The sequence below is a fragment of the Gopherus evgoodei genome, chromosome 1 (assembly GCF_007399415.2).
Source record: "Gopherus evgoodei ecotype Sinaloan lineage chromosome 1, rGopEvg1_v1.p, whole genome shotgun sequence".
Classification (NCBI taxonomy): Eukaryota; Metazoa; Chordata; order Testudines; family Testudinidae; genus Gopherus; species Gopherus evgoodei.
The window spans coordinates 160887344-160913278 of NC_044322.1; the positions used below are offsets into that span (position 1 = coordinate 160887344).

The following is a 25935-nucleotide window of genomic DNA, read 5'->3' on the forward strand; positions in this document are numbered from 1 at the left end:
CATGACTTGGCAGTGCCCAAGGGGGGTTCTGTGATCTAACCTGTCACAGTGGTGTAGTTGAGCAGGATCTCTGCACAGCCGACTGCTTTGAGATACTGGTAGTGATTTTCAGTGAGTTTTAGGTGTGGTGGCTGGAGAACAGACCAACTGGTTACTGGTTTGTTATTTTCTCTTTGCTTATTTTGGGCAAGGGAAGAAGGAACAGAAAAGGAAGCAAAATAAAGTCTGAACACTGGGTACTGGGAAAGTCTCTGTTAACTAAGAATTCCCTGAACCAAGTGCATCCCAGTTTCAGTGAACTGCAAAGGGGGTTCTGTGATCTAACCCGTCACAGTGATATTTATATTGGTTAGGACAAAGTTTATATATAGTCTTAGAGAAAACCTTCAGGAGTACAGATGGACATTTCATGGGCTATGCTCTGAAGCAGTGGAAGTTTTAGAAGTGTAGGAGAAAGTCAAGCACAGGAACGAACTCTTACTGACCTGTTACAAATAAGTTGGAAACATGGATGTGTTACAACCAGGCTTCATTGAACAGGAAAAGGCAAAAATCAACTGAAATATATAGTTATATATGCAAAAGTATTGGGTAAATTGAAAATACTGTTCCATTTTATAATATAAAAATGTATCTTGTTTGACCAAATATTCCTGGTATCCATTGACTAGCAACATATTTTGTACAAATACATAAAAGATGGCACCTGGCAGCTTACAAATAAAGGATTTTAAAAAATAGAATCCTGATTCTCCAACAAAAAGAATCAGACCATCATTATGGCACAAGATTATTTATGTATATGGGTATTTTAAAAAAGGAAAACTTATAAACTGCTTTGATTTTATTGACCTATCAGTTGTGAAGAAAGTCTCAAAGAAATCACATCTGAAAGATGTCACAGGAGTGCCACCTTGTGAGAGAGAATCCAATAAGCAGAGCAAATTTAGTATTTCTAGATCTCTATATACGACACCAAAAGAAAAAATAAATACCTAAAAAGATGTAGTATTAAAAATAGTACTATGAAGTTTGTGTCCCTTTGTATCTTATAGCTGGAGCGTTAGAGGTAGCTATAGTCAAAGTAGCCAAAGTGTTATTAGTATAACTGTTTTCCATCTGTCTTACTAAATGATCCAAAAGTTTCACTTACTGGGCTAAAATTTTCCATGTCTGATCTCTGTCCAATGGTGAATACTTTTGAGGGAAAGACAGAAATAAATTATTTTTGCATCAAGTATGAATGTGAAAATCTCACTCTCACATACAGCAGTCAGCCTTCTGCAGGTTTTAACTTTCAAGCACTTATAGACAAGTTCTACTCTCACTTTAGAGCTGAAGCCATATCGAGGGGTTATTGTTGAGAATCTTTCATTTGATCACAGGTATCCTGAATTTCATTGCATTGGGAACAATTTGGTTGGATACCGAACACCAGTGACCAGGAATTGAAATACAACATGTATTAAAAGATACACTGAACAAGTTAGAACAATTATTCATTTATTTAAACAAGCAGAAATTTTAATTTTTTATATAGCACACATTGAAGAACAGTGGAACTTGTACAAAAATACCAACCTTTAGAAAATCCAATAATGATGCTTAGCAGTCATTGGGAACAACATTGCACAGCAGGTGAAAACTGGCTTTATAAATGTAGCATCCCCCTTTCCTCAAGATTTTGGCCCCATCTTCCTTTAATTAACATTCAACTCTGAACTATTAAAATAAAATTGAATCCTCAGGTGGAGAAATTTCTCCAGTAAATGGAATCATTTCCTTAAGTGAAAATTCCATCTGGTGTATCATGTGGAACTAAATGTATTCAGTTTTAGAAATTTATACATGGATTTTCTCTTAAATTGCAAGGCAACTTAAAACATGATTTGCTCATTTATGTTTTTCCTTCCAGATGAGACACATTTACAGAACTCAAATTCTTAAAGTCACTCAGACTCATTCTCTTTTGGCCAGTTATGCACACTTCAGATGAGGCATTAGAGTAACGTTTTGACTGTTGATGGGGAATTCACACCAGCTGTCTGCTCCTCCGGTGTTTGTGGACGACGAGGAGAGAGGCAAGGCCCAACTCCTCCTGGCAGCCCCAGAGGAGGGGCTGCTACTTCCCCCAACCCCCCGTCACCACCCAGGAGGCTGTGGCTGCAAGAAAAGCCCCTGGTGGCCGTGTTTGACAAATGCTAGCTTAAGAGTTGGTCCTGACTTACTGCTGACTTTCTTGCAATCGGAGCTGGCTCTAGCCATTTCGCTGCCTCAAGCACAGCGGCACACAGCAGGAGGCGCTCTGCCGCTCGCCGGTTCCGCGGCCACGGTGGATCTCCCACAGACGTGACTGCAGAGGGTCCGCTGGTCCCACGGCTCTGGTGGACCTCCTGCAGGAGTGCCTGCGGATGCTCCACCGGAGCCGCGGGACCAGCGGACCCTCCGCAGCCACGCCTGCAGGAGGTCCACCGGAGCTACCTGCTGCTCTCCCGGCAACCGACAGAGTGCCCCCATGGCATGCTGCCCCAAGCACGTGCTTGGCGTGCTGGGCCCTGGAGCTGGCCCTGCTTGCAATTATTACCTGATGTCACCTCCTTTAGAATTTCTTCCTCCCCCACCCCAGCATTTCCCAAGTGGTGAGAGAGAAGACATACACGTAGATAATATTTTGACACTAAAGTTTAGAAACATTATTTTAGCTACCATTATTAGTTGGTGTGATGACAGCCATAATTTAATTCTTTGGTTACTTGTTCAGTTTTATTCCAAAAGGGAAAGAATAAGTTGTGTCAGAAGTGTCTTCCCCTATTTTGCTCATAATATGCAAACTAGAGTCAAATTCACAGTTAAATTCTGATGACAATGATCACTTAATTTTAAATAAGACATTAAACATTTAATTGAAAGTTATGTTCATTTGGAAAGTTAGAGTTACTTTCTACATTTAACCTTTTGTTGGCTGAAAACGTATCCTGTCTGCGTTTTTTGCCAGCATATAAACTATCTGGCTAACACTGGAGAGCCAACCATGCTGAATTAAAGATGAAAAAAAAATTTAAATATTTGTGAAGCTATGCAAGTAGTAACTAATATTTAATATATTTAAAAAAATATATATATAAAAGAACCTAGTTTCATTTGCCTGCAAATAGGCTATCAGCAATGCAGAAAAACATCTGCAATCATTACACAACGTATGAAAAACTATGTAGTGGATGCTTTGAGATTCCAGTTTGGAATTATTACACTTGTTAATGAGAACTATGCATCCACTCTGGTGTGAACAACAGGAGATGGTCTTATTTTTTAAAAACATACCTACAAGTGAATTCTCACAAAAGGTGCCAGACTGTGAACTAAGATCTAAGTATCCACGGCAGAGGTAAAGCAAAAGCAGCAGCAATGCAAGCTTTTCTATTCTGCCCTGCCAACAAACATGCTTCAGCCAGGATCCATCTTTTAGTAGGCGCAGAGTACAGTCTCTTCCCATACTATTTTGCAAAACTGATCCATTTCAGCTAATCCTTAGCCTCTCTGCCTCTTAGTGCCAGTAGCAACAGAGCAGCTCAAGAGATGAGAGGATGGTAATGGGATACAAACTAGCTCACTTATCATAGTCAAACAGCAGCAAGAATGTCAACGGTTATAAAACCAGTGTTTGCAAGAGTCAGGGAGTAGCATCTGACGTAACTTGAACGTATATGAGGCATATACTAGTCTACAATCAATTGTAATATTTTGGCAAATTGTTACCTGAAATTCATTTAAAGAATGCCAATTTTGTAGATTTTAAACTGTTTTACAATAGAAACCAATTACAAATTATAGGCAGCTTACTTTTCTGATTTATACGTATTTCATTTACTTTCACACATTTCTATAAGTTACCTTTCCAAGCTTCCTCATGCTGGCAAATTTGATGTCAGAATTGGAAGACTAGTCTTGGGACCATTAAAGAAGTCAATAATCACTTCAATGGAACAATCATTCTGGAGTACCTCTGAGCCATAGAATCTAGTCGCTTGTATTTAGCAAATTCTACGTAGAATTGTTACGTGTTGGAATAGTTGCTCCAGGGATTTTCATACACAGACAATACAAACTACCTACTACCAAAACAATCAATACCAAGTAAGACTTCCACTCTTATAAAAAAACACCTTAGGATTCTACTCAATTACTGCAAAGAGTCCTGTGGCACCTTACAGACTGACAGATGTATTGGAGCATGAGCTTTCGTGGGTGAATACGACGAAGTGGGTATTCACCCCTGAAAGCTCATGTTCCAATATGTCTGTCAGTTTATAAGGTGCCACAGGACTCTCTGCTGCTTTTACAGATCCAGACTAACACGGCTACCCCTCTGAAACTCAAATTACTTGCTTTCAACTAATACAGATAAGAATATTGTTAAGAGGTTAGTGTTTCTTTCTTAAAAAAGACATACAGATTCTTAATTCTGAGGAGTCTGTGATTTACTATCTATTAATCTACACAAAGGCAAAGCTCAGAAGTAGAATGTTAATGCCTAATATCAGTGTGATGTAAGTAAGTTCAATCTCTGTAGCAGAAGGATGCTAAGTATAGGCTATTTAATTAACGTTCAGCTCAAATTCATTACAAATAAATGCTTTCAAAGTCATATTTATTTGTTCTCGTCACTGCCTGAGTTGAGCAAGGGAGCCCAAAATAAGATCCCTGAAATTGAACTTGGAGCAACAGAACAGTGAAGACAGAATTGTTGTTTTCCCTTGCTGCAGCTCCAAATCCTGCATGAAGTGAAATCAATCGCACATGTAATTCATTAGGAAACAGCTAAATATTATTAATGATTGAAGCAGCTATATGCAATGAACTATGACCTTCCCAATTTGCCTGGTAAATAAATGTTATTTTAAAATTGGGAATGCATTGCATCAGAAACTATGATGGTTATATTAGCATTGGGATATATTGGTCTATAACCCCATCATTTGGGGGTACATTTGTTTTTTTAAAAAAGTGACAAATTGTCTTGGAAATCAATACCTATTTTTCCCCATAACCTTGTTTTTTGATGGTTTAAAAATCTGTTGATTTATTTCAGGGATATCCATAGGAGTATCAAATACCTTATAGCACTATTTCAAAATTGGAAACAAAAAATCCTCCTAAAGAAGAAATACTTCGTAAGATTCTAGTTCATCATTGAGTTTCATCTTTCATAGAAAACTGCTCAAGTGCACTATTTTCTTAATGTGCTGCTGGCTAAAAATTGAAACCTGTAACAGTTCCCATTGCTTTTCCTGTTGCCAGAGCAACAAAGAAATACCCACCTGAATATCTGCCATTGTAAGTATCAATTTAGTAGCTGAGATGAAGTTTGTGTAGCTAGCGGATGTAACTAATAGCATTTTAACTATAAGCCAGATTTTCAGTGGCAAGGGATGCCATGAAAACTCACACTGTATTACCATCTACTTAATTTCTGTTACTGGATTATTGCTTATGTATCATATATACTTGTTCATAAGCCAATTTTTTTTTTTTTCAGTAAAAAAGGGAAGCCATCAAAGAAGGGGGTCGGCTTATGAACAGGTATAGAGAGGGGGAGAGATGAGATACAGCCCCCCCCCCCCCCAACAGAGGGGGAAGGAGAGGCAGCACAGCCAGCAGAGCCAGAAGGGAAGAGGCAGGGCCAAAGTCTCTCTGCTTCTGGCCACGCTGCTCTCCCCCGAGCCTCCAAAGCAGCTGCAGCTCCGGGGCTGGCAGGCTGTGGCCGTGCCAGAAATATCCTCCCCTGGCCCACCCTAGGTAAGGTGGGAAGGGATGGGATGGGGAGTCTGGGGGTCCCAGGCTAGGGGTGGGGGCATGTGGGGGATGGTCACGGGGGATGGTCCCCTTACCCCCAGCTTCTCCCCCCCCAAAATATTTCGCCACCAGTTGCTGTCCTGGCCTGTCAGGGTAAGCGGCTGGTGCGCTGGGACACTTTGTTTACTTAGGTTTAACTACATGCCTGCGGACCCTCAAGGAAAACAACCAGTCTCAGCCCCACAGCAGCTTATCCTGATGGCCCAGGAGCCAAAGTTTGCTGACCCCTGAATTAGAGGATTGGCTCATGAATGGGTCATAACAATTTTCCATTTTTACTTATCCATCTTTTTGGGGTGGAGTGTCAGCTTATAAACGAACCGGCTTATGATCGAGTATATACGGTAATTCAAGTATTTCTATTAAAATGTCTTGACTGATGAGATTTAAAATGAAACAAACTGAAGGGCTTTTATATGAAATACAGTGCATTAAAAACACTTTATTGAACTACCCTGGAGAGAGCTAACTTGTTAATACAAAGCATACCAAGAATGTTGTCCAATAATTTGCTTCTTAAGATCCTTTTCAGTAATCAGAAAACTAACATGAAAATATTTCAAGGGTATGCAGTTTTCCTCCTTCAAAAGTAATAAAAATGGTTCCATTCTCCCCTGCACTATTAATCCAAACTCTGTACAAAAAGTCAAAATATTTTAGTTTAAAACAAAATATGACAAGAGTATTAAATATATTTCCTTAACAAAACACAAAAAGATATTTTCAGTCACATTCCTATGTGCCAAATCAAACCCAGGAGGACTAAATGGCGCTGGATTGAAGAACTAGAAACATCATTCATTCCAAAGCAAAAACTTTGGGTAAAACAGAAAAGGAACTTTCTTTTTATATTTCAACTCAATGCTCCTAATGCAAATTTGTTTCAACAGTATAACAATTCAATTATGAAGAAACACAGGGCCTCATTTTTAAAAGTGCTGAGCGCCCCAATGCCAGGTGAAATCAACAGGAGCTGTGGGAGCTCAGGACTTCAGAAAATCAGGTGCATTGCATTTTATTCTTCTTTTGTGCAAAGAAAAAATAATCCAAACTATCTGAAAGTGCACTATTGAACAGAAATGTCATATGTGAAAGAAAAAGAAACTTAGTCACCCAGCTCACGTGAGGAATCAAAGATAGTGCTTTCTTAGCACAATTTTAGTCATCTTCATATTAGAACTGACAAAAGGAAAAGAGTCTAATTTTTTAACAATATAAAAAGAGAAGTTGGGTGGATTTAGAGAGATAAATATCATGGGGATAAAAATCTATGAAAATAAGCCTAATTGTAACACATTTTTCTCATTCTTGCTATGCAAATCTTTACATTTCTTAGTATAGATTTTTTTATAAGGCCAGGAGAAAAACAAAACAAGACAAGCTATATGCAGAAGTTTCCTACTCCTAGTTCCAAGAAAAGCATTTTCAGATGTAAAAATAAAACTCCAGCTATTTCCTCAGCCAACCCAGCAATCTGAAACTGTAAATAAGACACCTTAAAAGGCACTTTTAGCCAGGATGCAAAATGTAGGTGGTGTTTAAAAAGTGTAATTATAATTTAATTTCTGAGCCTAGCATTGTGTCTCCCTCCCTTCCCCCACCCTCACACACATGCGCGCACGCACACACACACAGTGACTGCAAGAACTTTACGAAGGAAACCAAGGTTGAGCAACTGCAACACTGGCTTACTAGCTATAAGAAAATACTCATCAATATTTAAAGAAAGGGTCACATTCTGATCTCAGTTAAACTCCAGATTTATACTTGTACAACTGAGATAATAATCTGGTCCAGAATGTTTTTTTTATTTTTAATATTCTTTTTAGGATTACTGGACCAGTACTTTTCAGTCTGTTACCTAGCGTTCCAACCACTCTGTGTAACATAATATATTTTTCACCAAGATGGACATACCAGAGCTAAACTGACATACCTTAATGTGTTTAAGTGAAAAACTATTTTACAAAAGGAGGATTAAGCAATAACTATTTGAGAGTCCAGAAAATGCATCTTGTGGTACAGGATTTCTTGTAGTTTAAGAACAGTTATGTGCGCCACACTTACCAAGAGTAAGTATCCTTATAAATTAACAGAGGTAGTCTTGTTTTACACTAAGGCTGAGTAGTTTTGGTTTCCCATTTTTCCTCTTCAATCTATTTAGAAAGGACAGCCTACAAAGGGAGACCCACTCAAAATGACAGCAGTTTATTTTCTTGGAAAATAAAATTTCTTCTTGACTTGACTTTCTTCCATCTGCTGCACAAGACTCACCTTTCCTTCTCCCCCACACTGTGAGCACTGTTTCAAAATGAATTGCTTTAAACAGAAAATAGTATTTCTTTAATGGGATTAATAAGAAAATCAATAAAACTTATGATCTTTTTTCTTTTTTCTATATTCAAGGCTTGATTAATGTTAGAAACTTGATAGTTCTTTTCTTCTTTGAGGAAGGGATGAGCAACATTGTGCATCTGATGGAAGAACATCACAATGTGTTTTTTTGTTTTTTTTAAAGCATTACTGAGATCTTAAACGTTCAGCTGTGCTAATGAGGAGCGGAACCAGTAAGGTAGCACTTGACAGTGGTTATAATGTTTTGATTCAGAATCAGTGTTAGAAAATAAAGCGTAAAAGTTATGATACAATATGCCTGGAGAGTATCCAGCAGTACAACAGTGATTTGAAATTAATGTATATGGAACAAGGCCATGGCTTTCTCTCCGGGGTTAGAAACTTTATCCTTAATTGTGTTAAGAGAATCCAAGGTTCCTTGACTTTGATCAAGTTCCTCATTTCCATCGATGACGCACTAACGATGACTCGTCACTGATTACATCGTCAGTGAAGCGATGCTGACAGCGAGGTGGAAGAAGCAGTAAGATTATCAAAACAAGGAGGATGATTCCACATAAACTCATGAGAGCATAGGAGATAATCCACAACATCGGTTCGTGCAAGGTCATTGTGGCGACACAGTTGCTTGCTATATCTGCTGTTGTGAAAGGGCCTTCAATCTCAGATACTGGAGAGCCACCAACTTCTGAGAAATTACAAAAAGAGAAACATTATCTAAACAGCCAATACCTAAGGATGGGAAGAGATGACTTTTCTTAGCAAGATTTAAAATAAAAAACTACAACAGTAACAAATTCAAATAGTTCTGTACTTTAGATATTTGGAATAACTGCAGTAGCTCTGTGTTCTTCACACAGTTTTTGGATAAGAGAGTTATACTTTATCTACATTTTTGGAAAAAACAGGGAACAGTTGTGGTAGAAATCTTAACACATTAACCTGATGTCAACTCTGTATGACGAAACACAATGCTTTTCTATCCCTTCTTACTACTTCTACATAATAAACAGTTTCCCTGTCAACTAATTTCTAGTGATAGGTCATTCAGGGGTGAAAGTGAGCTGGTACGGGCCAGTACTCTATACTGGTAAGAACCAGCACCGGCCCATACCCAGACCACATTAAAACGCTGCTGCAACAGCGCTTTAACATCGCTGCCCCTTTTCCCCCGTCAGCGGCCCTGCTGGTAGGGTCCGTACTGGCAGGGCCGTCGATGGGAGGCAAAAGGGGCAGGGACATTAAAACACTGCTAGAGCAGTGCTTTAAGGACAGTCCTTTGCCACGGCAGCACTTTAACGTTCCTGCGTCCCCCCAGTCAGCAGGGGTCACAGCAACATTAAAGCGCTGCCGCAGCAAAGGGGCCCTGTAGCACTTGAATGTCCTTGCCCCATTCCCCCTTGCAGCCTCTGACAAGTGGTGTGGGGGGCAAAGGGAGCAGTTGCCCTGGGGCCGGTGATTTCAATGGGCCCGGGGCTCCAGACGCCGCTGCCGCTAGTGAAAAGGGACACAGCAAAAACAAGGACATAGTTTTATTGCTTTGCAGGTAGCCTTTAAATATATACAGTCCCTAATCTCTCAATTTATTTTGAGAGTAACAAAAAGGCTATCAAAAATGGTTGTCAGAGCAGCTGACAGGAGCATAAAAACATCCCACAAAAATACAACTGAATAAAATAGGGAAACTTGTCTAACTTATTAAAAGTTTTTTTAATATGAGCCAACAATTATGACCACTGTTGCACTTTAGCTATGTTATGGTATAAAATGGAGCCAGGATTCCATCCTAGGTGCCCATGATACAACTTAAAATTCCAACAAATTTAAATCAGTGTATGTTTTGCCATTGCCTGCAATAGGGCAAGAATTTCACTTCTGGGGCAGTGCTCCTTTTTAAACATACATGCATGCATAATTTGAAAGATTTATAGTGAGACCAAGCAAATTTCAGCACACATTTATTTCCGTGGTTTGTATTTTTAAATGTTGGCAGTGTCTGATAATTACTTTAGATAAAAGTTTAGTGACTGTAAATGTGACCATTTGATACTGTATCTACTTTCTGTGTTTGGCCACGAGAATCCCTCAGAAGATGCTTTGACAGATTTAGCCTAGAAAATGATTAATCAGCAATATGGTCAAATAGTTAAAAGTATAAAATAGCAGTATTTTTTTTTAATCTCTTGTATTGCTAACACTCAGTATATTTCTTCCATAATTCATTCATGAGATAGTCTTACATTCTTATCACTTAGTACAAAAAAATTAAAAAGGCAGAATCTTACTACATGTAGGAGTTATGGTTAATGAGAGCTGCATTGCTTAAAAAGAAAAAAAAAATCATATGGTCTGAACATCTATTCCTGAGTCAGAATTTAGGGCCTGATCCAAAACCCTTTGTTTTCATTTTGCAGAGACACTGACAGGCTGCAGTGGCTTTAATGAGGCAGCCACAGTTTATGAACCTGCCTCCTCTTCCCTCCATCCCCCCAAAAGCTTGTTTGTTATGAATTTTTCCAACAGTTTTAAAATAAACTAGATCTTCAGAATCTGGAATACTCTCCCCAGCCTATCCCCTGAGAACTTTTCACAAATTCTTACGAAAAGACAGTCTACTTCAGTATACTCCTTTAAATAACATTGGGACAGATTTGAAATTAGCAATAGGTGAAACACATTTTGAAGCTTCCCTTAAATTGAGCTCAAAAGTTCAAAGGCTCATCTGAACTAGTAATAGTTTGGATTTCTTCTCTTCCTGCAATAATTGACAATAAATAATCCCCTAGCCCTCTATCAGACTCCTCAAACTTCATCTCTCTCCCGAACAGGCAAAGAAAGTACTGGAGAAACTGAAGGGGTAAGTGAGCAAGAAAAATGTGAAGATTTGGGGAATCTGTCTATACAGCTTGTGAATTCTCTCCTCCAGGGTGGTGAGGAAAGGGAATAGGAGTTTATTATTTTTGTACAGATCTGTGTATTTATTGTGCACTTAAAGAGCAATAGTGTTAGAATCCTGTCCAAAGTCTGTATGTGTGTTTTTTGTTAACCTGTGACCCCGAAAGCACCCACACTACTGGAATTCTCAGAGAGGGTGTGTTTAAAATGGGGGGAGGGAGGGGAGTCTGAGGAGTCAGCCCTCGTCCCAGGAACTAGGCAGTTGGACCACAGGATCTATGCTCTCAGGCAGATCAGCACCCCAAGAGAGTGCCTAGGGTCTCCAAGATGGGACAGTGCCTGGACTCTGAGGTCCAAAGGCATAAAACACATGGGATCCAGCCAGCAGTTAGTTCCCTCACAGCAGTGTGGTGCATGCATGTTAGGGGATGTTTGCCTGGCACATCCTGGAGAACTTGACTCTACCAAGTCAAACCTCAAAACTGGTTTTGGTCCAGTTCTTAAATGTTTGCTACTTGTATTTTTAATCTCTATTTGAAAAGGCCATAAAACCAGCAACTTCAGAGTGCAGGTCAATGTTCTATCGTTAACCACTAACCTGGTTTCATCATAAAACCAGGGACAATAAATTATATATTCAACCAACTTTCAAAAGTGAGGAAACAATCAGTAATTCTGTTTATTTTAAGCCTGTGAATAGGCTTAAGAGTCCCAACTAAAATACAGTAATAGAGTTGCTATGGAAGTCATGGTTTGGCCCCTGTGGGAAGCCAGTTATGTTACTCTCTGCACACCATGCTGACTGTTTTCCATGTATAGTCATGGTTTTCTGATAAAAATTTTACCAGACGTCTTGTATATCCACAATATGGAATCTGTGAAGACGTGACTTCAAAGTAACTAGTGTATCAACTCTCAAGTGTATGTGGGAATTGCCACATCAGCACAATAGCCTGTCTTAGACAGTTGCTTACATCACATGATTTCTGAAGAAAGCAAGTTCTCATAATAAACATGGACAAATGTGAGATACTGTACCACAGAGCTGAGGAGGTTGGTTGAAAGAGGAATTCTTCCTGGCACCAGCTAGTGATCAGTTTATACCCTAGCTAATGTAAATGCAGATTCTATTTTTATTCAGCAAGTGTAATCCCTTTTCTTTGACGAACGATTCTCAGAACTGAATGAAGTATCCAAATTTCATGGATTAATGACAACGACATGGCACAGAATGGGAGGACGCCGTCACGTAGCCAGTTATGGCTCATTTGGCTCTCTGATGCACCGGCTTAGAAGCTGCTCTAAACTAAGCCAGCTAGCTTGGCTCACTTAAGGAATGTCTATACAGCAATAAAAGACCCATGGCAACAAGTCTCAAAGCCTGGGTCACTTGACTCAGGCTCACACTGTGGGGCTAAAAATAGCAATGTGGGAATTTAGGCTTGTGAAGGAGTCCAGGCTCTGGCACACCACAAGGAGAATAACTGATGCACTCTCTCGTGTTTCCCTAAAGACTAAGTGAGCGATTAGTGAAAGGAGTTCACTCTTTACCCCTTGGTAACAACATTTCCTTAACCATTTGCTTAAGACCATCAAAAACCTGTAGAAGTCTTTAATAAATTATATACACCGTTTCCTACCTTAATCTTTTCAGATATTGGTGAAAGGTCTGAAAGTCATAATTTTTACTCTTTCACAAGCTGTGCTGGCTTATTACTATGATCTCATCTTTACTGGCAGTGGTGGAAAGTTCACATTAGCCTCTACTTATCTGCAACTTGTGAACTTGTAAAATGATCGTCCTTGTTGACAGAGCAGCTGATAAAGCTCCAGTTTTGAAAATGGCAGATAATTTCATACGGGGAATGTTTCTCTTACCTGCACACGGACTAACTGCAAAGCCCACTCTCTTCTGAGCCCTGTCAAAGATAACGTAGAAGCCCTCCATAACTGTAGCACCAATAACCAGGGCACTGCTAGAGGAAGAGATGCCAAACCGGTAGCATTCTAAATTCTGTCCAATCCCAAGGATGGGTTGAATATAAAGCTGTTCATTCAAATAAACAAACAATGAAATAAATAGCAGTAATCCACAGTATTTAGAAGAAGATAATGACGTTGGCTCATAACTGTGGAAGCACGCATAAACATGGCCCTTAATTAATCTGGAGTGTTCTCCAGAGCTTTTGATTTCTAATTTTGAGCGCTCAGGAGTTCATAAGAAATGAACAAATTAGAGCAAGATGAGTATTGTAAGATACTTAAAACTGGGCAGAGTGTCAGTGAAGTTAAGAACCAGGAACACAGGTTAAATTTGGATTTTTCATTAGCTGACACTTAAAGGTCACCTTCACTTTCATCTAAGCAACCTTTTTACATTTTGTATTGTGTGTGTACGTGGCGCACGTGCAGGAGCTGGGGGTGGAGGGAGGGAGCCAGGGATATGCAATCAAGTTACAGGAATATTCAAAAGGATTCTCTGAATGCAGTGGATCTAGAGAATATTCATGTCAGCTTCAAGCCTCTAAATGAATAAACTAAAGTCAGTTCCACACCTTTGTTTCTCACTCAGGTGATGAAAGACTGTCAAGCTACATGGTCAATACAGAAAAAGCTTACATCAAGTCTTTGCTCTATTTCATGTTAAATATACCTATATGTTTTAGCTGAGGTAAGATGGTGTGAAACTGATGTTAATTGATGTTTAGTTCATATTGCCACCAATGCTGAAAAGGCAAATCAGGAATTATATTGGTTTATGATTAAAGCAGAAGCGGCACATTATATTTTAAAAACCAGTCATTACATACTGCATGGAGACTATAATGACAATAAAAACAAAGTGATCAAGTTATGGAAATTGGCAAAGGGATCATATAGGTCCTTTGCCAATAGTGCCATTTTCAGGAAGAAGTGCCTTACATCACACTATCATGGGGGGCTAGGGGGAAAGGAGAGGAATAAATTTGTTTGCCAAAATGGAAAGATCAAAATCAGCTGAAGAAAAATATGTATTCGTGTCTGATGTAGACAGAGCTGATGCTTTGGGAGGCAGGGGGGAGTACAAAAGCATTCTTGGAAATTTTTCCTAACTATTTGAAAAATCCCCCTTCTGCCCACAGTTAGTGAAAAAATGGGCATTTTTTGCAAAGTGTCATTGACATTTTTCCCTTTTAAAATTTATTTCTCAAATTTCATCAAAAATGTTCAGCAGATCTAGAAGTAGCCCAGTTCAGACAACCATTCAAAACGTTTTTTGTAAGTAGGAACTCCAATGATCGTTAAAATAAATGACTGGGCTTAATTATCTCTGCATCATCAAAATAGTTTTATACAAATGGGATGAGCAGGGAAGCTGTACAGTGCAGTGAAGAAAGAACTAGGTCATCATAAAGTTTACTTCTTTATTGCTGTAAGGAATTATTAGACTGTAGTGTGGCTGATCAAATCCAAATAAGACAAGTTCAGACCTGTGGTAGGATAGTTATCCGAAATGATCTACTGGAGTTTTCATCTCTCAGGTAGATAGAAAGTTTAGGAAATAAGGACCATGGTGTTTCAGTCTTATCCCAGCATGCAAGCTGGGAACCAGTCCAGAATCCAGAGGAGAATGTTTGGATCTATGGGGAAAAAATGTGATACATACATGTCACATATCCTCTGATAGATGCATATAACAATTTTAATCTCTTTATTATTCAGGCATGCTTTCTTCTCCCTTAACTAGGGGAGCTCTGAGGTGGACAAGTCCAATGGAGGTGTTCGTCTTCTTCTGTGATAAGACGCATGAAGCTTGTTTACATTATAAGCCATCAGTGAGGTCACGTCAACCCTTCAGGCTGTTCTAATGCATCAAACTGATTTGTGTTAAGACAGTCTATTAAAAAAATCTTATTGTGGCATAAGCATGTAAGGACTAATATGCGTAGTGGTAGGATTTTGGAAGGACTGTGGGACATGAACATCTCTATTAGGTCTGTGGATCAAAAATTTAATTTAGCCTTGGCAGCAGGGACAGAATAGTTAGAAACTATTTAACTGCAGTAAATATGTAGGCAGGATGGTCAAACTCATGAGCTTCCTGAGCAATTACTGCAATATCAACAAACAGGAAATGTAGTAAACTAGCCTTTGCTCCTTCCCCATCCACTCCACAAACTTTCATGTACATCTGGAGCTGAGCACAGATACAAAGGAGTAGGTACATTTTAAAACACAAACAAACAATCTAAAAGTCAAGAACCAACTTTCTTCTCCAGAGACACACTATTGTCTTCATGCGACTTCCAAGCTAGGAATTTAGGGCCTGATCCAAAGCCCTTTGAAATCAAAGGGAACCTTTCTGCAGACTTCAGCAGACTTTGGATCAGGCCTTTAGTCCCTTTTCCTGCCTTACTGCTCATACAACTTGACATGCTTTTGAAATAAAATTGATTAACAGCATTTCTGAATACAGCCCTGGTACTAACCAAGCAAACAAACCCTGGCAAAGCTTCCCCACCCAAGACAAACATCCCCTCCTACTGCCTGAAGTACATAAATGTTGACACGATGCCAGATAAGACAAACACACTTCCTTAATCCTGTGCAGTATTTTGTGCCTGTTCCGGTTTCTTATGAAACACACCACTCAGTACCTTGCTGTAAGAAACACTATTACACCAAACATTCTGTGTAGGTGAACAAAAAAGCTAGACCCAACTTCCTCTTACATGGTTTATTTATGCGTATTTCACCATAATAGACTCTTATAACAAATTGAAGCCATATACCCAGAAATTAGTTATAGAAAATTCCAGTGGTGATACGTATTTGCAAACAGGGCTTAAAAAACTTTCTCCAAGTCTTAAAATAAATATGTGAATTAAAAAACCCTTCCTGCTTGGAAGTCAGAACACAGCCGTCAATCATTTAGACTTCAAAATTTCCTAATGCAATGTCTGTCTATCATTCTTGTGTAACCCCTATTACTATAGTATCTGAGCACCTCACAATCTTTAATTTAGCCTCATGTCACCACTAAGGTAGAGAAGGCTCATTATCCCTGTTTCACACATGGGGAACTGAGGCACATAAAGATTAAGTGACTTATTCAAGGTCACACACAGAGCAGGGGATTCAGCTTGGATTTCCAAAGTCTCAGCCTAACATCCTAACTACTGAACCGACCTTTAGGGTAAGGTCTGCTGAACTGATGCCATAGTACTACTCCCACACGTTGTATAGGGATCACTTATTTTACAAAGAATGGGTGACATCATCATAACAGCAATGTTTGGAGCAATGTTTTGAGATAGTGACCTGCTCATTTCCACAAAGGACTCTGGAAGATCTAAGTTGCCCTTGGGCTATCCAGCATTGAACAGGCTGCTCTGTGTTAAGGGTTTCAGTATAGCAAGGGGGCAAGCACTGTTCCTGGGTTAGCTAAGCACTTAATCATGGGAGTTGTCCCATTGAAGTCAATGGACTACTTGTATGCTTGAAGTTAAGCACATGCTAAGCGGTTGACTGGCCCAGGACAGGGTGCTCAGGACTTTGAAAGTCTCAGCCTTTGGTCTGTCCTACTGAAAAATAATCTAGAAAGAAAATACTTCTTTTCTCTCTTAACCTTTTCCAGGAAGACAGACATTGCAGTCTGAAAAATACTGTGTGTGCTGGCATACAGCTTGGAGAGGGCAAGACTGTAAGGTTTTGAATGCTTGCTTTGATTTCAAGAATAATAGTTTCTTACATTACACTTGCCTGCCTTATTTTTACATACCAAACCAATATATTTTGGGAGGCATGGCTTCATACCACATAAATGGACCTGCAGGTCACTGAAATAAAGATTTTAGCTGTATTTAAGAATCCCCCTCCCACCATCACTTTTTAACAGAATGTTAATCTAAGCAAATGTCATATTTCAATGAAACAGTGCTTTTCACGAGCAAAGCATGTTGAAAGTGCTACTACAGCACTGTGTTGCAGTAGAAAGTACAGCTACTGAAATATATCAGATGCTAAACATGATCCTGCTAACATTACTCATGTGAGTCAGAGTCTGACACTCCGACTCCCTCTCCATGAACAGTCCTGATTTCAGTAGGACTGGTTCCAGAGCAAGATGCATCTAAACATAATGATGCAGAATCAGACCCATAAGTAGCTTTATAGAGATGAATAGTCTCTCTGAAGTCCACGAGACTCTATGACAGTAGGCATTATGCTGACAGGAAGCGATTGCAGAATCAGCCCTTTATGTTTCATGAACATTTACTTTTGAATCAGTGAACTAATTGTCACTGAATTTGAGAAGCAGGGATTACATTAATGGTTCCTCAGTGCATCAGAACAGGTATTATGCCACTGCAAAAGTTCTCAACCTTTTCCACATTAGGATCCCTTTTTCCATTCTGGGACCCAACCCTACCCAGAGCCATTGCCCATTTAGCAACATGCACAGGGTGATTGCAACCTCCTAAACAGACCAGTTCAGGATCCCCCGCAGGTTGCGAACTCATGAACTCTTATGCTAGACAACACCCGAAAACATTCACATGCAGGTTTTCCTTCAAGGAACAAGGCAGGTTTTACAAGATCAGCTTACCAAAGATGTGCTCACAATTGCTTCGACCACAGCATTGAAGACTTTCTGGGGAAGGCGGAGGAGAGTGGTGCCACTGTCTACTATTGCTTTGTCTGCATTATACTAAGAGGGAAGGAATAGAGTTAATATACTGTATGCAGGTAAAATGATGTAGTCAGTTGCTTCATAACAATGACTAGACTGTTCTTTTTCAGTAGCAGTCATCATAAAAATCTTTACTTCATGTAAAGTGACAGCACTCTACAGCTGGCAACCTGCGTTAAAATGAGGACTAAGAATGAAAGACATTGAATTAAGGTTTCCCCCACAGCTGAAATGGCTCACCATAACTTGAACATACTACCAGCAGGCTATTGTATTATGACCCACAGTACTATGCACCTGACTTAAAAAATAATTGGGGAACACCTGCTTGTCATACTGAGTCACCACCAAGAGTACTAATGTCAAACACTTCACCTACTTTTTACCTTTTTTTTTTTTTGCCTATTATAGAAAGAAAGGAAAAAAAGTCAGAAGTGCAAAAGGAACTACAAAACCAGAATGGTGAATTCAAGACTTGTCACATTATAATTCATGCTTGCAAAATGGACGTTTCTCTTCACTATACAAAATCCAATAAATTAAGAAGCTTCTCAAGCATGAGTACAGTATATGAATACATAAACATTAACAAGGCATGCCTTTTACAAAATACATGTTAGTGATTATTGTTAATGATAAAAACATGTGGAAATGGTAGATTTTTCTATGAACTGCTTTTTCTTTCAACTGAACCAATATATGCAATATTATTTGAAAGTTGGATGTTTATGGCACAATTGAAAAACAAACACAAACAAACACAAACAAACACAAACAAACACAAACAAACACAAACAAACACAAACAAACACAAACAAACAAAGCTTCTATAGAGCAGAGGGAAAGGGAATTGGGGGAGGAGGTTGTGGCCAAGACATGTTGTTGTATGTTCAAAACAGACCACCACCAAGCTGGCAAATACAAATGATAAACACTGCAGTTTCCCTTCTAGTTTTACCCTCACAGAATTTACTCAGACCCTTTATAGCCCAAAGGCAGCCCTGCCCTCTTAATTGGCTGAGCTGGGAGAAGCTGTTCTGGCACAGAGGCATTGGACTGATTTCAGGCACCCTGGGCTAGCCACCCTGCAACAGTGCTGTTTGAAACATTTTCCTTTTAATGTGTTTGGCGCGCACACACACACACACACACACACACACACACACACACCCCGTATTGTTTAAGATGTACAAAGTTTGTTCTTTTTCACAGGTTGTCACTGACTTAAATTTTATAAAGAGGATTGCAACATATTTCCCTTTAGAAGGGCAGTACGCTTCAGAGTTTAACTGATTGCTTCACTTTTGTTCTAAACCAAATGGATGGAATCTTTTGCTTAAAAAAGTTAGGTTTTTGTTTGTTTTTTTAATGTCTAGACAAACAGTTTTCTCACTGCAAATACCTCTCTGCAGTCCAAGTTAAGGTTCTGGCCTCCAACCTCCAGTTTGAGAATTTCAACCTGGTAATACCATTCCTCCTTTATAGGTGTGTACCAGATATCACCCTTGTACAAACTTGGTTCAATTCCACCCATGACCTGAAGAGAGAAAATCATAAGTTTCAGAGTAATGCAAACTTTTTTTTTCCTGTACGTGCATAAAAACTAAGACAACTGTGATTACACAGGGCAAAGAAATTTTACTGAGCTCCATCTGCAAAAATTTGGTTGTTGAGCACAATTGGATAAAAGGATACATTTCAAGCATTTCAAACATCAAGATGCCAGAGGGAACTTGCTATAGTTAACAAGTCAAACTCCTCTTGAAATATCCTAAGTACGTGCAATGCCTGTCAACTTCAAATTGATTTCCTTATGGGCGTTCCCTTCTTGAGTTAAAATTAAACAGAATTTTAATGGTACTGCCAAGGCTGAATCTAGGCAACACACAAGAACGGGAAAGAGCATTAAGCCTTCACATTAAAAATTCACTTAAGAGTACAAAAGAGTTACTAGAGCCTAATAACGCAATTTTTAGATGCACTTAAGAGAAATGCAAGCATCTAAAATTAAAAAGGTTGTAGAGGATTTTTTTTAAACTAAGGGCTGGCAGAAAGCCAACAGGTACAGAGGAGTATGCAATTTGGGCAGATACATCCCTTAGGGACTAATTTATTAAAGGGGGAACTCTAACACAAAGAATAGGAAATAAATTGGTAAAGAGCAAGTAGTAGCTAGTGAGGAACAGTCACACATAAAAGAATCCCATTAAAATATAAACATATGGAGGCAAACTGACTATTGACAAAATGCACAAGTGCGTATATACAAATGCTAGAAGACTAAATACTAAGATGGGTGAACTAGAGTTCCTGGCATTAAATGAGGATATTGATATAATAGGCATTGCAGAGATTTGGTGGATGAAGATAATCCATGAAACACAGTAATAGTGGGGTACAAAATATGCTGGAATGACAGTTCGCGCTGGTGGGTGAGTGGAACTCATTGCCAAGGGATGTTGTGAAGGCCAATAGGATAATTGGGTTCAAAAAGGAATTAGATAAATTCATAGGGGATAGGTCATTGATGGTATTAGCCAAGATAACCATGCTCTGCGTGTCCCTAGATCTTCAACTGCCAGACGCTGGGATTAAATGACAGAAGACAGATCCCACAAAAATTATCCTGTTCTCTTCATTCCGTCTAAAGGGTCTGGTACAGGCCACTGTCAGAAGACAGAATATTGGGCTAGATGACTTGGCCATTCTTATGTACATACAATAGGGTCAAAATTTGGTCTTTGTCATAATACACTTGAGAAATGTGTATTAACTTACACATTTGTCAAAAATAACTGTAGCAAAAATTTGTAAGGAGTAGGGACCAGATTCTGCCAGCCTTATTCACATCAAGCACTACTTTATTCCAAGTATGCCTGTTAACTGGAATTACGTTACTTGCAGGTGCAGGTACAAGTACAAGTAAGGTACAACTCAGTCTGAGCAAAGGTGGTGAATCTGGCCTCAAGTGAAGATGTTAAAGGACAGAGCTTCTTTCTTACAAGTTTCTAATTAAAAAGACAACATTCAATATACAATGTAGTGGTTGGCTCAAACAAAAAGTAATTAGTTAAGCCTATTTAAGTAAAAATGGATGAAGGATGGAAAGAATAAAGAGACACTTTAAACTTTTTAAATTAAAAATAGATTTCTCATGTTTATTAATTTTGGAAAGTGAGAGAATGATTAGTTTGGATGATTTTTCCCTTTCAGACTGACAGATACCCACAAGACTACCTCCGTTGGTACCACTTCCAGAAACAGGCATTCCGGCACCACACATTTGCAGGGAGAAAACGTTGGGAATCTTTGCTTGACTCACAAGGGAATCAAAGAATGTCTCCACCGAACTTGAAGGCTAGAGTAGGTTGAGAAAAGAAAAAGCAAAAGCAGATAAATACAGGATTATTCACACAGATGATAAACTGCTTTAAGAATCATTTAAAAAAAATTTTGTAGAAACAAGCAAAATCAATCACATAAAATCCCTCTTCACTGGATGAAGATGAATTTCTGACAACTGTGTGATGAACAAACACTCCAGATTTAAATAATTAATTAAAAGGAGAATGGAACAGACAAACTTTTGTCATTTCCCTTTCTCTAGATAATTCTCACACACATTTTTATTCCTGGCCAGTGTTACATGCATCCAGAAGACATCATGTACTCACTGAAGGCAGCATGTACTCACTGATTGCACTGATCCTGACAAATTTCGCTGCTAAAAGTGCCCAAGGACACTCAATTTCTGCAGAAGTATTTGCCATATATTGCATTGTGGGTCAGCAGAAGAATCAGGAATCAGTTTTTCCTGCCACTTCTCCATGATCAAATGGCAGCATTTTAGAGCAGAATCATCCAGCATTTCAGATTTTAGTTCTAATCCTCAGTGTCTTTAAGTTTCACCTTCCTTCCTTTGGAAGGGACGGAATATCAAAATGCACTTAATTAACTATTAGTTTAATAAGTGGTGTCATACACAACATATATAGTATGTAGTATCTGTGCCCCCACGCTAGCCTTTACACTTTCTATAAAAGCAGTTAGACTAGCCAGGTTTTATACCAAGTTATATCAGCTCTGCATTTCATAACACTTGGCTATTTGTTTGGCACACAAAATGCTAGGGCCTGATCCTGTGAGGTGAGCACCCGTAGAACTTCACAAGACCAAGGTCTTAATAAAAAGAGCAAAATCCTTGAGAATGTAACATACAACTGATAACACATTGTATGTTATAAATGGGTAAGTTTGAGTTTCTGGATTTCTCAGCGCAGCACAATGAATGTAGAGTTAAAGTAGTTTGGGTGGTCTGATTTTCATTTCCAGATCTCTAGAGTTATTGTAAATTTAATCTTTTCTCTCCAAATTTCCTGGTTTTTTAATAGTAGGACTGTGTGTGGTTTATAAACATAACACACACTATGCATGTTTTTGTAAAAGTTCCCTCCCCCCTTACATTACAGATATACATACTCTGACTCTTATAGTACATTTGGTTTTTGTTTGTTTGAAATAAAATAAGCAACGTGGGGCTTTGTCTAGTACATGCATCAGCTTCCAAGCAACCATAAAGCGATTTTTCAAGAATGCTCCATGTCCCAGCCTTATATGTATTAGGAGACGTGTGGCCTCCTACAAGACTCTACTTACCCTGTGGTCAACAGCCAACCCTTCCACCACTAGAAGACTGTTCAGCCCAAATGAGCAAAAACTGGATCATCAGCCCCCAGACAAGTCTAAATCCTCATTGGGGGCACCAGCTCCATTTAGGCTTGCTGGGATCTGCCAAACCTGATAGGCTCCCAGTGGACATGCGGTAACTGGCAGGAAGATTTGACAACTTTGCCTAGGGCTTGTGGGGAGAAGCAGGAGGAGAAAAAACAAGGCATCTAAAGCCTTCAGGGGAGTGCTCCATGACATTTGAAATCACCTCCCTTCATTATGTTGTTTTTATTTTTGGCTTTGTTTTAATCATGAAAGGTAGGGTGGAAGAGGAGCCTTACCTTGGCTAAGGCATCATAGGCAAGTCCAAGGATCCCATGCCATTTAATCCCTGGTAAAAAGAAATTCTCCGATTCCAGAATGGTAGCAATGTTGATAGTGTAAGTGCCATTGATTCCCTTTGGAATAGTAATGACATCAGTGCCAAGCACTCCAGTCCAACTTCCTTGTGTATACCTGACAGTGACATCAGTGCCTTGTGACTTATATGTACTTGACCTATACAACAGGGCAAAAAAGATGCTATAAAATAAATGAACTGCTCCATTATGATGCTAATCATACAAATGCTGTTTAACAAAATTATTCCTACTCAAGAAAACAAAAAGTGACTTATTGCAAACAAATCACATATACTCAAGGATGATTGTAAGGGAATAAAAAGAGAAAGTTGACCCCCTATTCTGGTATTTAACCCCTTCAGTGACTAAAATCTTCAGAATTTGAGATGGCTTTTTAATGTGGGATTGTACATGTCTAGTACAATAGGACCCTGATTCCGGTTGCGCCACTACCACTATAGAAATAAATAATAGTGCATTAAATTTACAGTGAGTAGGTTGGTGAAGCTTACACAGAGCTCTTCATTGGGTCTGAGTTAGTTTCCCAGACCTGAAGAAGAGCTCTGTGTGAGCTTGAAAGCTTGTCTCTCTCACCAACAGAAGTTGGTCCAATAAAAGATATTACCACACCCACCTTGTCTCTCTAATATCCTGGGACCAACACAGCTACAACATCACTGCAAAATATTCAATTTACAGGAAACTGAAAAGCTCTGTGTTTTCAAAACTGAAATGCCAAGCTAATTGAACAGTTTTAGACAGACACCTAATTAACATTATTAAAAATTCCATTTTGGGTAAGCAGGAATGTAATTCCTAGTTACATACCAACAAAACATAAGTTATATGCATTTCAGACCATCTGAATTGTATTTCAAGGAATGAGACTTAGATTTAATAGTGACTCATTGACTTACAGGAGGAGGGAGAAAAGTTCTTTATAGACTGGGGGCAGCAAAAGTTTAGGAAAAGCAAGTCAAAGAGAAAGGCAGAAGGAATCATGAGTTCTAAAAGGAAGGAAGGGGCAAATCCACACAGGGTTTTGGAAACTAGAAATGTTATTAGGTTTGGAGATTGACAAGGAAACAGATACGGTGAAGTTGGTACTGACCTACTTCCTGAAGAAAGTCTGAGTACAGCATTCTGAACTCTAACATTGAGGACTTGATTCTACATCACTAAAGTCAGTGGGAGTTTTGCCCTTGACTTCAATGAGAGAGAAGGATCAGAGCCTAAGCAAGCACATGTGTGCAGGGCTGGAAAGGGGAGGATTGGTATCAGAAAATGGAATTGCCATAGCCTAGTGCTTTGTTTTCGGACAGACATGCCAACAGACATTCTTTAAAAGCTAAAAGTGTAAGTCATATTTAGGAGCCTGGACAAGGCATTAAAACACAGAGCGATTAGGATTTTATTTTGAATGCCCTGTTTCTAACAAGAACACAGCCATCACGTCAGGAATTTGACAAGGATTATTTTTTTGAACATTACAGGAGAGCAATGAAACTCAAAATTTCTTTCAATTCAGTTTTGGTCTAAATTTCTGGGCACTAAGTGTTTTAGTGCCAAATGACAGGGCTCAATTTAGTTCAATATGCCTTTACTATCACAGAGTAAAAAAACTGCCTTTGCTGGGAGCTTTTAAGTTAGTGAGTTTTATGGTGATGACTATATATGTGTAAATACATTAAAAAATGTACATTTGCAAGCGATGTATAATTTAAATATATAGCAAGGAATATACATTAAAGACAAGCTGTGCTTGTTGAACCATCTGCATTTGGTTCTCACATTTACATTTATATTCAGTTATATATGAAGATATGCTGGATGAAAATTTTTTGCATAGTTTTGGATTTTGATACAAAACTTGCCCAGGGGTTGATACAAATCCCCTAACCTCTAATGTTCATGGCAATCTTGAGGAAGAGTGCAGCAAGCCTATGCAACACAACACAGCATCTTCTCCCAAAATTGTGCGTTGTATCTTTCAAATCACAGTGAAGTTGAACAGTTTGCCTTACATGCTTTTTTTATTACTCCTCCTCCTCCTCCTCCTCCTCCTCCAACAACATATAAATAAAAATTGTCCAACCTCCAAGGACAGGCAAATTTTGACTTCATAACCTGATACCTTTTCCCCCCCAAAATGGGGAGGAAACTCCACCAAAATGGTTATCACATTAACATACCTCAGCACGTTTTTCCCTTGAGAACCAACATAGCTGTGAATATTTTTGTTTTAAGGATTCCAGATTTTTTCCCTCTCCCAAGAGGGAAGTGGTAACTGGTCAACTCACTTGCTTCCTTTCCCGTGAACTTACTCTGTAACAGGGCCTTCCGTAAGCTCAGCAGAGCCAGGGCAAAAACACATGAAACTTATTAGGTCAGTAGCAACGCGTGTGGTGTATAAGAGACTGCGTGAGCATCCAAGATTGCATAGAAGGCTCCCAGTTTTTCTATATCATCATCAAATTCCCTAGAAAGGAGAGCTCCTTTCATGCTCAGTGGAAAACTTCTTAAGAAACCCCAACCTGGTCTGCATGTGATTCCCACAGCCCTCGTTGAAGAGAAAGATGCAAAAGCTTTCTTTGGAGCTCAAGCTCCAGTCAGAAAAGGGGGAAAAGGCAAGCAATCTCATGAAGCAGAGTGTCAACTTTCTTGCATGCCCAAACAGCTGGCCCATGAACAAAAGATCAAATTATAGTTTCAAATGCTGCCACCCATCCACCCCTGCACAGGGGGCCCCATGGCTATTTTGTTGGACTATCAGGCAGTCAAACTGCAGTTTTCAACTTAAAAATTTTCACTTAAATTTGAAGCCCTTACGCCTAGTGGTAGGGAAAGGAAAAAAACCTGAACTCCATTCTCAGTTAGTTCTTCATAGATTCCCTAAAATTCAGGGCTGTCTAACCATTAAAAGGTCATTGTGGTCTGCTAGAGTCCATAATCTCCAAGAAGAAAAAAAGAAAGGTGAACTAATGCACCACTTCTAAGGGGCACATCTTCAATGCCACTTTCCTAGTGGTATCTTTAGTGCAGTACAAACAGAAACTGTACTTTTGTCTTATCTTAATGGCACTTCTTTTC

General features: G+C 39.1%; 1 protein-coding gene across 1 annotated transcript in view; it reads right to left on the reverse strand.

Moving 5' to 3' along the window:
* Positions 1-6276: 6276 nt before the first annotated feature.
* Positions 6277-25935, reverse strand: part of BACE2 (beta-secretase 2) — an 82099-nt gene continuing 62440 nt past the window's right edge. The window contains exons 3-9 of the mRNA XM_030577458.1: positions 22786-23002; positions 21006-21134; positions 19179-19313; positions 17693-17794; positions 14574-14723; positions 12982-13150; positions 6277-8896 (exon numbers count right to left, since the gene is read on the reverse strand). Of these exons, the coding sequence (XP_030433318.1) occupies positions 8646-8896; positions 12982-13150; positions 14574-14723; positions 17693-17794; positions 19179-19313; positions 21006-21134; positions 22786-23002 (1153 nt within the window). The 3' untranslated portion in view covers positions 6277-8645. The remainder of the gene's footprint in view (positions 8897-12981; positions 13151-14573; positions 14724-17692; positions 17795-19178; positions 19314-21005; positions 21135-22785; positions 23003-25935) is intronic.